Genomic DNA, 16,631 nt, shown 5'->3' on the forward strand with positions numbered 1-16,631 from the left:
CAACTTTCTCCCCTTTTGTAGGCCCTCGCTTCATCCCCTCCACACTTCTAATCACCAAAGAGGAAGCAAGACTGTTGCTTTTAAAACAATCTCAGCGCAGGGTGTGATGCACCATGGGAAACTGAGTTTTTATTGCTCTCTACCCCCGCCTTTTTTGCCCTTGTGCAATGCACACCCTTTCTGCTGTACAGATTTCTGGCCAAGTTTTCAATAAAAAGAAAAATCATGAACACATATGTTGTATTGTTTTTTGTAATGGTTAAATGTGGTCTAAAGTTGAATTTTGTTCCCTCTCTTAAGAAAAAAAAAATGGACAACAGCATTGGGGCTCAATACATTAATTGGTATTTTGTGTTCAAAGCAAGACCGAGCCAAAGCTCATTAGAGCACTGTGATGATGAACTGACATTCGGTCACTCACTTACATTCCTGATTTTATTGTAGCAGTTTAGTGTAACACTTGTACTTGTATTTGTATTGTATTGTTCTCAACTAAACAAACCAAGAGTGACAAATTAATTAATTTGTTTATTTAATGTTTACATAAGTTAGAAAATTACCACACAAACAACTCATACGACAAACACTAATATATAAAAATAAAAAAATACTGCTTTTAAATGTAGTGTGTGGAACTTCAGCGTATGATATGCAGTAATTGTCTATTGCACTTCAAGTTTAGATACAGTGTGTATTTGTAATATAATACTATATTTCCTTTATTCTTGAATATAAAAACTGTGTTATAAGTGTGTGTGTTTCTCCAGCCATTGCATGTCAGTCCAAGGATCAGCGCGACATCATCCGCACAAACTCTGAAACCAGAAATAGAAACTGTTAATTGCAAAAAAAAAAAAAAAAAGTTTAAGTATCGTTCTTACCCTCGAAGTCCACGAGGCCATCTCCGTTGAGGTCAATGTCTCGCAGGATTTCGTTGATCTCTCGGTTTGTCACTTGTTCGCCCATTAGCTTCTTCATGGCCTCACGCAGCTCCACCAAGCTGATCAGGCCATCACCATTGGAGTCAAACTGCATCACATGGCAATATGTTCAGACAGAAACCCCACAAAGATTCTCCAAATAACCAGCCACATATCTGTACCTCCTTGAACGCATCCCGCAGTTCCTTGACCCCAATCATGTCTGCAGTCTCTGCCAACATCTTAGGTCCCATGAGCTCTACAAAGTCCTCGAAGTCAACTTTACCTCCACCTATTGGACATATACAGCTTTACCACATGTTGTCCTGTTGCTGATTGTTGCTGATCCCCCCACCTTAACCAAGCGCATTTTCTCCAGCTTTACCCAAATCTAAAAGCTTCTTGAAAATAGTGTCAAAATGGTGACACAAATCAGACCAGAACAAGGATGAAAACGCAACAAAAGAGTAACAAAAAATGTGAGGAAAAAGCGACAAAAACGGGAAAAAAAAAACTTGAAAAAACTGACAAAAAAAGAGAGGAAAATTGGATGAAAAAGTGAAAAAGATTTGAAGAAAATGGGACAAAAAACTGATGTAAATCTGACAAAAAACTGATGAAAATCGGACAAAGAAAAGTGAGGTAAATGTGATGAAAAGGCGACAAAAAATTGACAAAAATGGGATGAAAAAGCAACAAAAAATTTACAAAAATGCAATGAAAAGGTTACAAAAATGTACAATGCGAGGAAATAGATGTGTTTAGATCCATTTTGTAGGTCTTTCAAATGAGGCCTTACGATAGCTGTTAAGATTTGGATAAAGCTGAACTGGAGAACATTTTAGAATTGTAGAAAAGTTAAACTACTCCTGAAAAACATGTGCAGTCACGCTGGGTACTTTAAAAACAGAAACTTACTTTAACGATAGGCTGATTTTTACCTATACTAAAATATTTGATATCTAGAACCATAAAACAGAACAATAATGTTCTTTTATCCCATGAAATACTCTTTCTGTAAAGGCCTTTGGGTGGGGCAAGGTAGTCATGCAGTTCTTCTTATGGACAGCTGGGGGAACCCTTGAGTTGTGGTGTGGTCTGTTTTGGAACCCTATGGAACTTGGACCATATTAAAACTATCTATTCCGTTATTAGGGAGTTAGTCTGGACATTCCATTTATCTTTTAACTCAAAGCACATTGCCATAACAATGTCTTTTAAATTTGCGTCATTGATTTGAGGTGAAATAACCAAGTAACTTCCTTTAATGCTATTCTTGGGCCCAACAGGCATGACAACTTAAAGGTACATTATGCAACTTTTAATGCAAAAAAAGTTGATATTTGTGAGCATTTGACCTTGTTGTGACCCAGCGGCTGTATGAGTGGTCAGCATGGCGCCTTTACTTTCCATCACAGTGGTCTCTAGGACGTGCCAAGATCAATTGGAAGGTTTTCACTACTGACCACTCATCAGAAACCTACAAAACAAGTGGTACTGGAGCGTTGTAGAGACCACCATGATCAAAAGTAAAGGGGCCATGCTAACCACTCATACAGTCCCTTGGTCACTACAAGGTCAAATATGCAAAATAGCTACTTTTTTCCTGGATAAACAGTTGCATAATGCACCTTTAACTTCCGATATAATCATTTTTTCCTTAATGCTTCCCCTGGTATCATTTAATGGTACCCCAGGATATCAGAAATGTGTCAGCCTTTCAAAATCTGCATTTGCCCGTCCATCCAACACTGCCCAGTTTGTGTGCACTCACAGATCTGCTGGCTCAGTTCGATGAGCTCCATCTCTGTCGGCATGTAGCCCATGGTCCTCATACACTCGCCCAGGTTATTGTGACTGATGTAGCCGTCTTTGCTCATAAACTCCGTGAAGGCCTCTCGCAGCTCTGTTCAACAACATACATGGAAATGTTTAGGGCATTTCCAGTGGAGGCGCTGATGTTTGTTAAAAAAAGACTCACCATCAATCTCCTCCGGCCTCAGCTCCCTGTCCTGGAGAAGCAGATGTGTACAGGTTTGAGATAAGGCAGAGTTAAACACTGGGAGAATAGACGTTGGAAATATTTGAGAATATAACTAAACATAAAAAAGGAGCCTCCAAAGCTATACAAGGAGAAACATTTTTTACATGAGGCCACACCAAGGACATAATGATGAACATAAACAAAACAACACACGATGAAAGTGGAAGTGATAAAACCCTTACATCAACCAATGTGTGAAAATCGGTTCATTTTTACCCAGCTCGCTAATGTAAATAAGCAATGTGAAATCGGCTTTAGTAATGATATTTATAGTATATCCAATGCATCGTAAAGGATAGTGAGGATTAAAGTGTACTTTGTTAAAAAATATTCCATTTCATAGATCAACTGTTTATTATTACGCTGAAACACAAAATGAATCAAATAGAACATGTTTTAAATAAGTTTTAGGGGAATATAGGATCGTCCTCTGCATCAACACTGGCTGTTAGTGCAAATCAATGTCTTTCCATGGAAATGATTGACTATTTAAGCTCATGGAGTTGAAACAGGGTTGAAATGTCTCGAGCAGATCATTAAAAACATGCAATGACAAAACCATAGTGCTATTAATCAGAGGTGGGTGCACTTAGAAATACAATAACAAATACATGAAAAAAAAAAATGTTGACTGAAATTCAAAGGATTTTTTTGAAAAAACAACATTAGTTTCTGTTTAATGCCTAAAATTAATTCCCTACAGTAAATTTAAGATTAGAGGCAAATTGTTGTTATATGTTAAACTGAAATAAACATTGTTCTGAGTATAGTTGTTTTACTTTATACATGTTTATCCTGTGAGTGTTGTATTGCAACAACTTTATTTTTTTGTTGTCACATTTTTAAAGATACAAAATTATGAATCATGTTTAGTCTGACCGGTTTGATCTTTCCTAAAGCTTTTATTGGATCGCCATTCGTTTATTCTAATAATACCATATGAACATGACTGAGTCTAATTTTGATTACTCGACCCACCTCGTGCATGTCAGACAGTGAAAGTCTATGGATGAAGATGAGGTGATGGACGGAGTGAATGAATTTGTTGTATACGTTACATACAAATGCAAAGCCCTGTTTTAGGAACACACAGGCCGGGCCCACTATATGCAGCATCTTGCAGTTCTTCATCAAAGCACCAAACGCTTCTTTGAATGGTGTGTCCTCTGATAGCGTGTTGGACTTGATGCTGCCCTTTATCTTCTTAGAAGAGCGATCTGCAACCTTTAACATCAAAAGAGCCACTTCGATGCGTTTCAAACCAAATGCAAGACATAAAGAGTCGCAGCAGTATTTTATTTGCAATAAACAAACTATTGACATCATTTCGATTGCATGATTAAAAGTTCATTCATTAAAGTTGCTTAAATTGTACTGGATGGGGCCTGGAGGGTCCTCCTTGAAAACTTTAACAAATCATTTGTCACTCCTTGTATTCTGGCTCATTTTAGATATTATGTCAATCAGTTTATCATTCAAATAAAAACACTTAATGGTTTTCCTTTTTCTCATCAAACCACGGCATTAAAGATCCGCTGTAGCTCTTGAGAGAGTGGTTGCCTGTGCCTGCCTCAGAGTCACACAGTTATAAGAATTAATCATAATCACCTTTGTGTAAACAGTTAGGACCCCGTGTGGGGTGGCAGACAACAGTGAAAATGGAGCTCTAAGCCTGGGTTACATAAGCTGCTTTTGATCTCAAGGCAGCCCTCTCACATCAGCGACTGTGGACACTTAGCCCCATCGCTTTTCGTGCATGTCGTCACCACTGACCAGCTGTAAGTTTCAGAAGACTCATTTTCTTAATTGTCTGACCCTCTGCCATCCTCAGAGTTACATCACACTAGTGTCGTGCACATGTACTGTATACTCAGGGTTCAAATAGTCAGTGAATTAAAACATCTATTATCAGCAGGCTCAATAATCTTTTTTAACTAAATGTGCTGCAGTGAAATTGCGTTTTGTTTTGTTTTTTCTTGGACTGAGGTTTAGTTTATGGTGTCAGAAAAAAACTTTTAGTAAGATTATTAGAAGATTTCCTAAAAAAAAACAAAATTCTCAAGCTGTTCAGAAGTCCGGCTAGCTGCTACAATATTATTAGTTGCTGATGAAGCCTCTTTAGGTGAGCATAAAAAACTGTAACATGGATTACATTTTGAGAACCTGTTTTTCTTCAATCCACATATTATAATCATAATAGACTTAAGTCTTATTTAAACTCATTAAGGCTTGTTTAAATTGATCCACTTGTGTCAGATTACAAGCCTATGTCAAAATACCATCATCATCCTCTTGTGGCAGTTTTCTAAATCCCAATACAAACAACAACAAACAAAAAAACTACAATATATTAGTCTGTAAGAAAAACTTAAAATAAATAAATGAACACAAATGTAATTGTTCCTACCTTTTTGTGGTTCATAAATGGTTTGGTACAGTTGCCCATCACCAAACTACATCATCAAAGAAATCCTGTTTTTCTTTTACCTCGTCTTTTCCAACTATCCTGGTTCAATTCTGTCTCAAAACTCCCATTTCAGCTGATTTCAAGGTTCTCTTGCTGATTTAGACCTCCTCCATTATCGACTAAAAATACATGATCCTGTCTGTATCACTGTCCAAACAATGCGGATTAACAATATTCCTCGTAACTCTTAGCAGCTGATTTAGAGATCTGCTCACAACAGCGGCACTGGTTTTAAGCTTTTACTCTGCCCCATCTCTCTCTCTCTCTCTCTCTCTCTCTCAATGTCTGTCTCCTCACGCGCAGATGCACAAACACACAGTTTTAAAGGGGAATTAAGTCCACATAAATGAACCAGGGTTAATCCTTCTGTTATTATATTACAGAGAAAGATGCGCTCATGAAAAGTAATTAAGACAGAGTTGATGTTAGGTGAAGGTTTTTGAAGCATTGTATGTACTTTGTAGTTGAAGTGTAGGACGTTTCGCCTCTCGGAGAATTTTTGATTTGAGGTGAAACGCCCTGTACGACTAAGAGCTCACACAGACACAGAGTTTACGGTGTACACTTGATTCATTTCATTTTTAATCATCTGAAATGAAAGCTGGTATTTCAGCACCATTTCTTTCAGTGTTGTGGTTTGGGCTTGACTTTGAGATTTGTCTTTGTGAGTTTAAGGAAATTTAGAGAAAGAAATGAGAAACTACAGAATAAATGAATAGAGAGCGGTCATGTAAGATAAATGTTGTGTGCGAATAAACAGAGAGCGGTCATGTGAGATAAATGTTGTGTGGAGTATGCAGTGGAGAGAGGTACTGAATTAATGTACGAAAGTCCATGGAGGAATGTGTTGCACATTGAACACGTTTATGCTCCCAGCGTTTGTCACTCTTCTGTCGTGCTGTTTGTGAATTTGCAGTGTCTCGTGTGTGCAGCTGGCCCTTTTGGCGGAGCAAAGTTTCTCCCAAGGGAGACAAAGCAACACTAAATAAATATAATACTATTTATACATCCATGTCACTCAAAAAATCTAATATTGGCTTTATACCAGTGGTTCCCAACCTTTTTTGCCTCGCAAACTCTTTGAGTCATTAATTTTTTACACTGAGTACCCCCTACCTCAAGAATTCTGCCAATATTTTCACAAAATGGTGGACTAAACTAAAGATTATCCAGAATTTAGAATAGTGTTGCTTTCAAAAATACTCCCATATTCAAATGTTTTGCTCATAAACATCAATAAAGTTAATATTCCCCTTAAAGTAATGAAATTTGACCTTGTTTCACCTTTTTTAAAATCTAAAATAATTCCAAGCACCTGCCCAAACACTGCTTTATACGATTATATATCCCTTTACTGCTGCTTTATACAATTCCCTTTACTGTTTTGTCATCTTTTTGTACGTAATAAATGTGTGTTAATTGAGGCCGATAACTCAATAAAGTATACAAACAAACATAACTCAAAGTTTTCATTAATCTACTTAAAATTGTTGCATGAATTTGCATAAAACATAGATAAAATATGTAGAATATCTTTAGTGTTCTGAGTGCAGTAGTGATGATAGTTGTATAATATATAGTAGCAGCAACAGCAGTAGCAGTAGTAGTAATTTTCCGCATTTGTTCAGGACAAGTTACAACATCTAAGATTTGGCAGCAAAGTCTAGTCCCACATGTCTTTGACAACATTTCGCACAAAGTTGTTACACAATCTACTAAACTTTGATGAAGGGGCTGTTATGTCGACACGGTGCATTAGAGAGAGGCGGCAGAAGTTGGGATCATGAACCTGCACTAAGTAATAACTGCGACGCATCTGCCACAGAGCCAAACAAAAACAGATTTGGACCTCCTCCCCGAAATGTGGTCCCATATGGAGAGCACAAATGAAGCTACAGATTTCATAATTTTAATTTTAGATCTGTTAAGAAAAGTGACAGCAATGCAACTTCCTGGCGCTCATGGTCCTTGAAAAGTTTATAATTGAGGAAAATTTTTGAATGTAAAATATTCTATATTAGTAGTTACAGTTTTAAAAATGTAATATGTTTGTATTTCATATAACTGTTTCAAAAATGTCACTGTGTTACACTACTTTGAGTTACTTTTAGACTGAAAATAGTAATAATGTCACCAAAAGTGCAGTCAAAGATTTCCTTTTCCTTTGTTTTGATGATGTTAGCTTGACACAACAGCTTGATTTGTTACGTTGCATTTTATTTGGGGGAGTTTGGCATTTTTCGTTCATACATATAAGTGCACTTGTAACTCGAGTTACTTGAATTGTAATGACTAATATATTCCCATATTTTGTGTAAGTAATATGTTACATTACTATAGTTACTGAAAAAGTAACTATAGTATTAGTAACTTGTTACTTTTGTAGTACGTTGCCCCCAACACTGTTTGTCGACTGATAGGCTTTAATCGGTAGATATTTATCTCTTTGGCTATTGGCATTAAAGCTCCAGCACAGGTTGATTTGTCTTTTTTTACATAAACATAATTTCTGCTCGAGTCCTGACAAGAACCAGGAAATACAACCATATTAGTCCAGTGCTCCAGTCTCTGCACTGGCTTCCTGTCACTCAGAGAATAGAATTTAAAAAAGGTGTGCTTGTGTACAAGTCTTTTCATGGTTTAGCAATGAAGTCCATCTCTGACATGTTACAGCCGTATGAACCATCTCGGGCCCAGAGAACTTCAGGGAGGGGCCTCCTGGTGGTTCCATGAATCAATAATAAACACGGTGAGGCTGCGTTTCAGTTTAATGCAGCTAAAATCTGGAACAGTCTTCATGAGGAAGTGAAACAGGCCTCAACTCTGACAAGGTTCAAATCCAGAATGAAAACAGTTCTTTTTGCCCATGAATATGACTGAAAGTATTTTATCTGCACTCTTGCCTTTTACTGTAATTGATTAATTTTATGCTGATGTTTTTTATTGTTTTTATTTGTTTTCTTGTAATTTTATGCAACTGTGAAGCACTTTGAATTGCCTTGTGAATGAATTGAACTTTTTGAATTCCTGAACTTTTGCTGACGGCTTCTCTCGTGTAATTCAACGGTGTCACCACTAGAGGAGGCTCTTCTATAGGATTATAATCTGGATGAGCGCGCTCAACTGCAGCAGCGCTATTTCTTTCCCGAGAAGTACTAGGACAATTTGGGGGTTTCAGGGACAGAGACTGAGCTAAAGAGAATGAATGACCAGCTTTCAGTAACACCTCACAAAATAAAGTCTGCAATTGCATCACCGTTTGAGAACCATGGACTAAAGTAAAAAAAATATATATATATACATTGGGGAAAAAAAGTATTTGGCCAAAATCCAATACAATGTCTATGTGAAACTGACCAAATACTTTTTTCCCCCACTGTATATGTATGTTTTGCAAATTACATGTTCTCAGCTGCCCTAGACTTTTTGCCCAAAGAGTGTAAATGGTCTACAACACTTCAAAAGATGTATTGTCGATTTGAACAGCTCATTTCAGAAATGTGTTTGTTTGTTTCACTTGATACCCATGGACAGTCTATGTTGACTGTTGTTGATCTGTAGAGGCTAAATCGGGACAACACTGGCTATCTGGCTATAAATAACCAAAGGCACCGAATTAAACACCACTATGTTAATAATATATGATAATTACTTTTTAATGCTGCACCCACAGTTGTATCCACATAGCATTTTGATTACTTTTCAATAGCTCGTCCAAGTCGGCACATGATCAGATGTAACTCAATCAGCAGAAGGTTAATTTTGTAGTATGCACTTGCAATACGAACCGGTACATGTCTTTCGTGGCTGAGCGCGGCAGGACAATAGTAAAGTGAGTCGTGACTGTGTGTGTGTGTGTGTGTGTGTGTGTGTGTCTGCGTGGAGGGAGACGGATCAGGTTGTGATGGGATCAGGTGTTTATATAGATAGAAGAAGAGTCGAGACAATTGGATGATGAAAACAAAATATGTTGTATTCTCCATTTTCTCTATTTTGCAGAGAAAGTGATTATGTGTATTGCATTCCTGTACCACCTTTTTCTTGTTTGTTATTTTATTTTGATTCCTTGTATCACCAAATTAATGCTCTCGTCGCTTCAACCTTGCAAAGATCTGGATTTAATACACAGTTAGGAAAATGAAGAATGTAAATGAGCCATGTGTGCGGGGTCCTTGGGATGGAACCAACAAGGAAAGAAGGGGGAAAAATCTGGAATTCACTGATAATCGGATGTGGATTACAAAATTTGTGATGGTTTAATCGTAAATGCTTGAAGTCAATGATGGAAAAATGTAATATTGAAACACTGGATCCTAGTGATTTTCTGTTTGGCAAACGGGTCCCCAGTCGGAAAAAAGTTTGTGAACTCTAGCATTAATCAATACAGATTTAAATAGAATGATGCAACGTGGTCAGTGCATCTGTGTCGTGGCTTATTCAAACTAACTTTAAGCATTTCAAACGGCAGCATGTGTGGATCTAATGGCTCTAATGGAAAAGTACTTTTTATTCTTTAATGTTAGATTACTGGTCAGTTTGATGTCTCTTTGTAATGCCCATTTCCTGTTTTTGACCTCACTACAGTTATGATCAGGTTACTCTTTCCTAGAAGGATATGATCCCTTTGTACCAAGTGAAACTAAATCTGTTTGTCTTCCCACACAAAAACACTTTAAGTTCCCGGCTTAACTCACTGTAAATCCACTTCATGCACATGTTAAACTGACAGATGCTTTGGGCCTATATCGTGCCACTGTCTTTACCTGTTGGAGCTGACACCAGTGGACAATGCCTGATGTGAGTTCATCGGATCTCTGGTGGACTGTGACCATATCCGTTACGGATTACACTTTCGTCATGTTTTCCAAAGTAAAGGAGCTTAAATCCCTCAAACACGCCATCTTCTTAGCTTTAGAGATGTTTGCAGCGGTTTGACTGAGAGCAGCTGTCAGAGCTGTTACCGTTAGTGCCATATGGATCAACAATGTGTGTATGTGTGAAAGAAGGTCAGATGGAGCAGACAAAAAGTGTAACTCAGATGGGATGGCTTTAAATTTGTCTGTGCGGCTTAGAGTTTCAATCATGCGCCTTGAAAGACATTCAATCAGCCGCAGAACTTGAGCCAGGCTACATGGACACACAGAGGACGTTCCTACTACACCCTTACATAAAGAGTTTAGCAACATGATCCCAAAACATTTTACCTTCACAGAATTTTAACAGTACTCAGTCTGATGGATTAGTGAGTCAAAATAAGGCCATCGACACTTAAGAAGTGACATTTAAGCTCTATATAACATTAGTTTAGAACTATGTATTTTAACATGATATGCATACAATTATTCTACTCTGAATTCCCAAGTGAGGCACTGAGATCCAAAAGTATGATGTTTTTAGCACTGTGCGAATGACATTATGGAAAAGTCTTTTTGATGGAGCCAACAACATTTCAGACAAGACGAGAAAATGTGTCTTTTAAACAAGGCTGCCAACAAAACATTAAGGGACATTTTGGAAACAAACAGCAACTTCCTAGCGCGACCGCTACTTTGAGAACAACATAAGTTGTTCTAAAGCACCAGTTTAGAAAATATATATACAGTATATCCTAAAGCTTTTAAGTCACATTATTTAATTTCATTATTATTTTTTTCTTTTTCTTTGTTATCCCTTTCATGATACAAAGTAATCTCTTAAACAAATAGGAACGGCAGTATATTCAGGAGTGAACAAGTCCCGGGGGTCACAGTGAACGCCCCAAAGGGCCCCCAGATGCCCATGGGTAGAGTTGGAAAATGCTATAAAGTACGACTAGTGTCTCATTTACTTTTTTTCTATGGTAAATCACATGTTTTGAGTATCAATAATGCTTAGTAGTGGCGAGTTCTTAAAGTATTCCTGACATTTATGAGACCAGAAAAGGACACACAGACCCGTTCATTACTCACCTGTCCAAACACTGAGGTGACTATGGGGAGGAGGTCCACTGGCTCCGCCTCCGCCTCCTTCTCCAGCTCCTTCTCTTTTCGGTGTGGTCCCTCCATCAGCTCCTCCAGCTTCTGCTCCAGTTTCTGCGCCTCTTCAATGGTGGGATTGGGCCTCCCTACTTGGGCCTTTTTGCGCCTCGGCTGCTGCGGTGTCGGGGTGTCTCCAGTCTTGCTCTGCCCGTTACTCCTTTTCTTCTGCTTCTCTACTTTCTTCTTGATCGCTGCTTGAACCTTTGTGGGAGAACAGGAGAGGCTTGGTTAGGGTTTTGGATAGACTACACTCAAGCACAGTGCAGTTATGTCACTGTGTACAGCACAAAATATGGTGCTCAGTGTCCCCGCATATGACACCTGGACATTTAAAATGCATGCAAATGAGAAACGGCATCTGTCACTTTCCATCCAGTCAACCGAGATGGTCTCTTTAAGGTTTTATATGGACCTTTTTACTAAGGACGATTCAATTTAATGTTATAATGTTCAAATAAATACAGCAATGACTATTAGTAGTACAGTATTTCAGCTTTAGTAACTTTACTTGACATTGTAATGTAATAGATATTAAACAAACCAATTCCTTACCAACAGAGCAAGAAACCAAGGGACCAATAAGAACACTTTCACAAATATAATCTAATGGTTGTACTAACAAACCCAATTTACACTGATGGCTATGGATTCGATTAAGACGTTTGTGCAGAATTATGCATGTGCAGAATTCTGTAAGTACTAGACACAACAAGTGCAACAACAATAATAAAACTTTTCTAACACCTTGTCTGATAAAAGACCATGCCTTTGACCCCTAAACCCCCTTTGAACCCCCCTTTACGCTCCACATGGGCAGTGTCCGCAAGGTAGAAAGATCCGTCCACGCACCTGTTTTGCACTCCTCTCGGGCACTGAGCTCGGAGCCCCCGGCGCGGCTCCTGCTGGCGTCTCTCGAATGATCATGAACATGTCGTTTCCGCGGTGATCCCGGTGCTCCCTCTCTCTCGCTCGCCCTCGGCCCCTCCCTCACCCGCCTCACTCTTCTGCTGCTGTGGCCCTCGAGAGGAGCCGCTGGCCCTAAACGCTGCCTTGTGTTTTCTTTGCTTACTTTTAAGTGTAAAAGCTCTCAAAAAAAAAAAATCTGGTTCAAAGCTTGAAACGGGATCAAAGATGTTGAACGTTACACCGAAAAAGTTGCAAAAAGAGTTGGCAAAACTTTCAGCTCCAGAAATCAGACAGAAAATCCAAAGTGCAGTGTGACATATAGTATAGGTCCTACTCCTTCCAAGTATTTGCCGAATCAAGAATAATCAAAGTTAGTCCTGGGTTTTGTCCCTGGTGTTGCACCCTGCTTGTCTAAATTTCGGTCTCACGGTGCGTTTCAGGTGAGCGGGGTTTTATCATCAGCAGTAGTCTTGGCTCCAGGATTGGGTTCCTGCACCTCTGCCCCCACTGCCGATCCCTGCTCCTTTAGGTGACACTCTATACCTCCCGAACATAACCGCTCTCTCGCGTTATCTACCTCTCACACGTCGACCTCTCTCTCCTCCTCTTCCTCCTCCTCGCTTTTCCTTCCACACAAGACAAAAACATCCTTGTCATGTCCAAAGAGTATCGACGTTGGAAACTGTATTATTTCATCCCAGTAGTTGTTTTTAAAAAAATAAAACTATTATGCATGCTATATGATGGAAATATAGAGTTATCTTTCAAACATCAAAATGTAATCAACAAAAATTGAAAACGTAGAGTAAAAGGGGGTTGAGTCTGAACAGAAGCACCAATTTCTACATAAACCATTGTTTATCATATAGACCTGAGAGCCAAACGATAGGCCAGCGGTTCGCATACTATGGTATGGTGTAGTTTACACCCAGTTCACCCATGAATCAATTATAGGTCTATTTTAGATCCTGGATTAGTCACTGTTTGATCTTGATCTAGAAGGTTGATTACTTTATGAGCTGGTGTTGGGTGTGAAAGGTCTAGCTGTGATCTATTGGTGCCAGATTTGGCCCCCGAGCCTAACGTCGCCTCGCCTCTGACCAACAGAGTGTCATGTTAGAATTCTTACACGCGTTCCAATATTAACTTAAACAGTGTCTACTTTTTGAGGCAAATAAAATCCTATAAAGCTGGTGATGAGAGATTCCCTTAATCCTCTTTTGTCATATCTGAAGCCCTTGTTGTGTCCCAAATGAGATTTTTGTTAGATTTGCCTCGGGTCAGCTCACGGTTTAGTGTGGGAGAGTTGCACTGTTGAAATATTGACCCGTTTTGCTTTCAAAAACAACAAAAACACACACAGACATCACCTGAGTGACGTCTAAAGCACATACATAATCTCCCAATGCGCCTGGCTGAGCACACATCCAGTTAAGCGTGCCGTCATTGCACTACATTTTTAGATGTACATGTGCAAAGAAGCATGTAAACATCAGACGGCAATTATGAGTGCAAGTTTCAGCTTTGTAGAGGCACAATAGTGAATCACAAAAAAGCTTTTCCAAATGCAAAACATGATTGATTTGTGCAAAGACAGAATATTGTGTCTGGTCATATTTCACTAAATCAATATAACCTATCAAACCATATATAACAGAAATTTGTATGGTAAGCTAAGACCACAACAAGCAATTTTGCAAAATGTCCATATATAACACCTTTTTTCTCTACCAACATACAAACTAGTATTTTAAAGGTGCATTATGGAACTTTTTATGTGGAAAATAAAACTTTGTGACCCAATGGCTGTGTGAGTGGCTAGCATGGCGCCTTTACTTTTCATCACGGTGACCTCTACACCGCTCCAGGATCAATTGTTTTGTGGGTTTTCTTGTGAGAAGGTCTGTCAGCTGTGAAAACTTAACAGAAACTCTAAAAACAATTGATCCAGGAGCATCATAGAGGCCACTGTAATGGAAAATAAAGGCGCCATGTTAACCACTCACACAGACGCCGTTTTTTTATGTTTATAATGCACCTTTTAAGTTGCCTTTTTTCTGCAAAGCTACATCATCAGTTTAACCTCCTTTAGCCTTAACCGAGCATGTTTCCTCCAGTTCGACTTTACCCAAATCTAGAATCTTCTCGAAAAGTGTCAAAAAACAAAACGAGATGTAAATGAGGATGAAAACGTACTTAAAAGCATCAAGAGTGCCACAAAACAGGTGACACAAAAGTGATGAAAAGGCAACAAAACGGTTACAAAAAAGCAATACAAAACAGGCAACAAAATAGTGATGAAAAAGCAACAAAAACGCTACAAAAAAGCGACAAGACGATAAAGTGATGACGATGCTGATCCCTTTTGTAGGTCTTAGCTTTCAAATGAGGTGTTACACACTACACTACAGGCTGTAAGCTCCAGTCGAAAAGCTTTTACATTTGGATAGAACTGAACTGGAGAAAATTTGCTTGGTTGATGTGGAGGTTAACGCCTTTATTAATAACTTAAAAAAAAACAAGAATTGTATATATAGTGAGTAATTAATTAATTCTATATATAGTGAGTTTAGTTATTAAAATTTCAGCGTGAATGTGTAGCATCATCCGTCTGTCCCAACTTTACTGGGATGGACTCCAGTACCCACAAAACAGATCACATTAATATGTTTTCAATGGCTTCTTAAACCCAAACTTGCCATACAAATTGACTTTTCGCCCTTGGACGTCTTTAGGTTTCCACTTGGACCGTCTAACTGTCCAGCTCCTTTTCCACTGTACAGTTAACCCCGTATTCGAGCATCTAAATCTGATACACACTATAGGCTGCCCAGACAGTAGACGACCAACATATAGTTGAACTTCTCTCCGATTTCTAAAGAGGTTTCCATTAATCATTTCAACTTAAGACTTAACCCGCACGTCCCCCTATCCCTCTCCCTCGCACCGTCCTGTTCCTTATTAACAATAGATGAGGTGGTTAAGGCAAATTCTTCAAGAAGATCCATGACTGAAACGCCAAGTTACTGACAGTCAAGGTTAAAAATAGGAGGCACATTAGGAGCCAGGACAAGTTTGCTAAAATGGGTGGACAAGTTGAAAATTGATGACGAGACGGGACAAGTCGGGAGAAAGATGATGAGATTTTGAGTTTTCTTGCAAGTTCAGTTTTAACCTTGGTCAAAGACGTACATGAGTGATGGGCGTGGCAGCTTAAGTCGTAATGTAGAAGTGCAGGCTTGTGTTACTGTTGATCAGGCCTCTATAATATCTAATTACAGATGAAGACAGTGGGAGGAGTAAAGGGCGAACCTGGACATAACCCCATCAGTGCAAAGTCATTAACGCTAAAGTCACTTGTTAATGTATAGATTGGCAGGTGACGCACACAGACGCAGCTGCAGACGGAGATAAAACTTTTATTTGGGTCAGACCAATTCTCATTATTTATTCGTTTGTAATACAAGTTAAAATACGCAAAGGCCAGAATGGCGACGTGTTAGCCTTGTCTAAGAGGTCAGAGGAACATAACACATGTCTTTTGAATTTGGCATCGTACATTATTCAAATAAATAAATATTATATATTTAATTGCGGAATATTTAGCATACATCAAGTTGTAACAATATCAACATTTAATTGTGTTTTTTTTTCTAAGCTCTTAAGAGTTTAAAAAGGTGCTTTTAAACATCTTCTTTGGCAATATATGTATATGTGTTCTTATTGCATTGTTTATTCAATGAGAACAAAAATATGATTGCTACTTAATCAGCAATATAACCTTTATTTTGGCCTCAAATCCGGCTGAGGCTCATTGTCAACTGATACCGGCCAGTTTACATGTGCATGAAATATTTTCTGATGAAAGACAAAAACTTTATTTCATCATCCACAATGGTGAAAAGTAAAAGTTGCATTCAAAGTTATGTACACACGCCCTCTGGTGGAGACTTGTAGAAGTAGAAGAAAATGCCATTGTAGGCTATACTGTTCATAGGTTTACAACTGAGGAGATAAAAACAGAAGCATGCAAAATTAATACTAAAAGGCAGCGTATGGTTTATCAAAAGGTATGACACTCACAACGCAACCTGTGCTGCCTTAAACTGCATGAACTCAAGTACAAGGTGAAATTCTCCAAACTCAGAACCTTCAGAATTCAGTCACTGAGTTGTAGCTATTGTTTGCCGAGCTAGGACTTGATTGGCAACAAGTGTAGAGATTTTGAAAGTGAGAGTCCTTTTGTTACAAACTGGTTGTAGCCTTAGGATACAATT

At 38.5% G+C, this 16,631-nt stretch overlaps 1 protein-coding gene across 2 annotated transcripts; it reads right to left on the minus strand.

The window, feature by feature from the left end:
- Nucleotides 1-616: 616 nt before the first annotated feature.
- On the minus strand, nt 617-12,541 carry LOC306963431 (calcium-binding protein 2-like). Of its 2 annotated transcripts, none has more exons than XM_079556999.1 (7): nt 12,298-12,541; nt 11,380-11,649; nt 2,902-2,932; nt 2,695-2,826; nt 1,103-1,212; nt 882-1,029; nt 617-815 (listed from the first exon to the last, which is right to left on the minus strand). In XM_079556999.1, exons 1-7 carry the CDS (start codon nt 12,376-12,378, stop codon nt 790-792), a joined length of 798 nt encoding a protein of 265 aa, XP_079413125.1. In that variant the 5' UTR covers nt 12,379-12,541; the 3' UTR covers nt 617-789. The 2 variants fall into 2 exon arrangements, with proteins under 2 accessions (XP_079413125.1, XP_079413126.1); XM_079557000.1 differs by lacking the exons at nt 11,380-11,649; nt 12,298-12,541 and adding exons at nt 4,027-4,188; nt 5,372-5,534.
- Nucleotides 12,542-16,631: the final 4,090 nt, after the last annotated feature.

The sequence above is a fragment of the Gobius niger genome (assembly GCF_951799975.1).
Source record: "Gobius niger genome assembly, chromosome: 5".
NCBI lineage: Eukaryota > Metazoa > Chordata > Actinopteri > Gobiiformes > Gobiidae > Gobius > Gobius niger.